Source organism: Seriola lalandi, unplaced genomic scaffold, assembly GCF_002814215.2.
Source record: "Seriola lalandi dorsalis isolate HSWRI2012SDOR001 ecotype SW California unplaced genomic scaffold, Sedor1 jcf7180002054722, whole genome shotgun sequence".
In the NCBI taxonomy this organism is placed as follows: Eukaryota; Metazoa; Chordata; class Actinopteri; order Carangiformes; family Carangidae; genus Seriola; species Seriola lalandi.
In genome coordinates this window covers 663,201-666,448 of record NW_019525275.1, presented here as the reverse complement: position 1 = coordinate 666,448, position 3,248 = coordinate 663,201, and the positions used below count along the sequence as shown (strand labels likewise).

Genomic DNA, 3,248 nt, shown 5'->3' with positions numbered 1-3,248 from the left:
GGCTCTGAGCAGAGAGATAGCAGCTCTGTCACACACAGTCAGAGCCACAGAGGACGAGCTGAGAGCTGAAGACGTCTCATTCCTGAAGAACTACAAGGTTACAGTGGAAAGAGTCCAGCAGCGCCCCCTGCTGGATGATCCACAGCTGCACTCAGGAGCTCTGATAGACCAGGCCAAACATCTGGGTAACTTGACCTTCAACATCTGGAACAAGATGAAGGACATGGTCTCCTACAGTCCTGTGGTTCTGGATCCAAACACTGCTCATCCATACCTCATCGTTTCTGAGGATCTGACCAGTGTGAGATTTGGAGAGAAAATGAAGCTTCCTGACAATCCAGAGAGGTTTGATAACTTCCTCATTGTCCAGGGATCTGAGGGTTTTAACTCAGGGACTCACAGCTGGCATGTTGAAGTTGGAGACAAGACATATTGGTCACTGGGTGTGTTTGCAGAGTCTTTCCAGAGGAAGAGAGACATACAGTCTAGATTCTGGGGAATATGGTTCTATGAAGGTAAATACTCAGCATGGTCACCACCAGCTCCATCCACTGATCTGTCAGTGAAGAAGAAGCTCCAGAGGATCAGAGTGAATCTGGACTGGAACAGAGGAAGATTGTCGTTCTCTGATCCTGATACTAACACACACATACACACCATCACACACACTTTCACTGAGAAGCTGTTTCCATACATTAGCACTGTTGATAAACTGAAGATCTCACCACTGAAGGTCTCTGTGACAGTGGAACAGAGCAGTTAGAGATAAAGAGGATGATCATATTTATAATGTTGTTTATGTCTTAAAGGGAAAAGTCAGTGAATTTAAGGTGTGAAGCTGCACCTGTCCTCCTGCTGCCTCATTACTCCAAAGCTCTGTTTATGTTTCTTTTAGCTCTCACTGTTTCTTATTTTCTGTTTATTGTTGTTTTATTTTAATAAGTTGCTTTTTATATCTGTTCACAACTTTTTAATCTTTAAATTTATTTCACAATGTCATTTTTTCCACTTCACAAATCCTGAGCTTTATTTACATTGCTATATTCTCACTCCATTAGAATTGAACTGAATTGATTAATTATCTTTTTGTGTTAACATGGTCCAATCAGAGGGGATCACATGACACAGAATAATACAACATATAAATAACAACAAACCACAGGTTGTAGCTTTAGAGCAGTTGTTTCTAAACTGAAGAAAAAATGAAATCATGTTTTACACAGAAAAACAATTTAAAAGTTACTGGATTAAACCAAGTTTTAGTTTATTTCAGATCTCAATCGCCCATTTTGTCTTTAAATGAGGAAAAACTAGATCTTTAATCAAACCAGAATTGAATGGTTTCCAGTATGAAATGACTCCCAGCAGCTGGGTGACTAGTGGGAATAATAAAGGGCTCCTGGGCCTGTTCAGTAATCCACCCAAACTGAAGCATGTTACTGATTTTAATTGAACTGACTTAAATGATAAACTGCAGAATTTAGAGTGAAAATAGTGCAACCATTACCTGTGTGTTATAAGATTTACAAATGTCAATAAAGTTTTGTCAAGTGAAAGAAATCTTCACTTAATTTGTTCATTTGTCTCAACAAACCACAGACTGTATCTGTCTCTCTCTTTATGTACAATTTGATTAAAGGAGGCAGCAAAGTCTCACAAACCTTAAACTCTGTGAGAAAAACAACATTTTGTCACTTAATAAATTTACTTAAAAGAAAAAAAAAAATTAAATAAAAACCAGAAGAATGTGTTTCGTCAGCATGAAAATCTTGTAGCTGTTCACCTTTGAGGTCAGTCTCCCCCTCAGCATGATGCTGCCTCCACCATGCTTCACTGTTGGGACGGTGTTGGGCAGGTGATGAGCGGTACCTGGTCTCATCCAGACATGACGCTCAGAACTGAGGTCAAACAGTTCAGTCTTGGTTTCATCAGACCAGAGAATCCTGTTTCTCACAGTCTGAGTCCTTTAGGGAAATGTCCAGCACACAGACAGAGAGGGACAGTTCAACCTTTATGGCTTTTGTCCCTTTACGTCCGATGACCATTCTGACTGTAGCTGTTCTTGTTCTAATGGCGTTACTGAGGACAGAGCGATCGCCAGCTGTGCTTCATCGACCCAAGGCTGGGTGGTCAACGAAGCGTTTTAACCAACAGATGTTGCTGGTGAGCTTCAACCCTGATCTGTGAGACCTGACATAGACAGGTGTAAGGTCTCTCTGAATTAACCACAGGTGAACTCCAATCAAGGTCCACATGGAAGAGTCACCAGAATAAACCTGACCTTTGACCTCATCACTGAAGTCAAGTCTGAAGTCTGGAGAGCAACATCTGGAAAAGCCAGATGTGTTTTGCAATCAAGTTAAAACAGAGATCTTTGGTCACAATCACCAAAGCGAAACTATCAGTTTACATTCCTGCAAGGAATCAATAGTTTAGAATTAAACACACCCCTGTATAACTGGTAAAGCAACAATATTTATCAGAGGAGATCTGACGAAGCTCCACCCCTCACCTGATTCACCTGAGACAAACCAGGAAACAGTTTGTTCTTCTTCACTAAAGAGACACAGACTGAAAAGATCAGATTCACCTTCAGACCAAACCAACAACTTCCTCTGAGTGAGTCCAGCTACAGGAGAGAGACGTGGGAAACTACAACACTGCTGCTTCAACCTGCTGAAACTCCACACTGAAGGTGAGTTTGACAAAAACCACGACTCAAAGTGAAAGTACATCTCAGTGAAGTTAGTAGAGGACTGACTGTACTTCCTGTCTGCTGTGTTTTCAGCGTCACTCAGACTAAATGGCTTCCAGATCAGAGGAGGATTTCTGCTGTCCTGTCTGTCATGAGGTCTTTAGAGATCCTGTTGTTCTGTCATGTAGCCACAGCTTCTGTAAAGACTGTCTGAAGAGCTGGTGGAGAGAGAGACCAACACGTGAGTGTCCAGTTTGTAAGAGAAGATCCTCAAAGGATTATCCACCTTTTAACCTGGCTCTAAAGAACCTGTGTGAGGCCTTCAAACAGGAGAGAGATCAGAGATCTTCAGAGTCTCTCTGCAGTCAGCACTCTGAGAGACTCAAACTCTTCTGTCTGGACCATCAGCAGCCAGTTTGTGTCGTCTGCAGAGATTCAGAAAAACACACCAACCACAGATTCAGACCCATCGATGAAGCCGTTCGACAACACAAGAAGGAACTTCAGGAAACTCTGGAGCCCTTAAAGAAGAAGTTAAAGGGTTGTGAACAAG

The 3,248-nt window shown here is 41.9% G+C and overlaps 1 protein-coding gene and 1 pseudogene across 2 annotated transcripts in view; both read left to right on the top strand.

The window, feature by feature from the left end:
- The window catches only part of LOC111668221 (nuclear factor 7, ovary-like), a 2,259-nt pseudogene extending 699 nt beyond the window's left edge, over positions 1 to 1,560 (top strand). Inside the window, exon 2 of the transcript XR_015438341.1 lies at positions 1 to 1,560. This exon is cut by the window's left edge and continues 408 nt beyond it. The product of XR_015438341.1 is annotated as a nuclear factor 7, ovary-like (transcript).
- Positions 1,561 to 1,724: 164 nt separating this feature from the next.
- The window catches only part of LOC111668231 (nuclear factor 7, brain-like), a 3,504-nt gene continuing 1,980 nt past the window's right edge, over positions 1,725 to 3,248 (top strand). The window contains exons 1-2 of the mRNA XM_087178747.1: positions 1,725 to 2,695; positions 2,789 to 3,239. Coding sequence (XP_087034873.1) covers positions 2,804 to 3,239 — 436 coding nt within the window. The 5' untranslated portion in view covers positions 1,725 to 2,695; positions 2,789 to 2,803. The remainder of the gene's footprint in view (positions 2,696 to 2,788; positions 3,240 to 3,248) is intronic.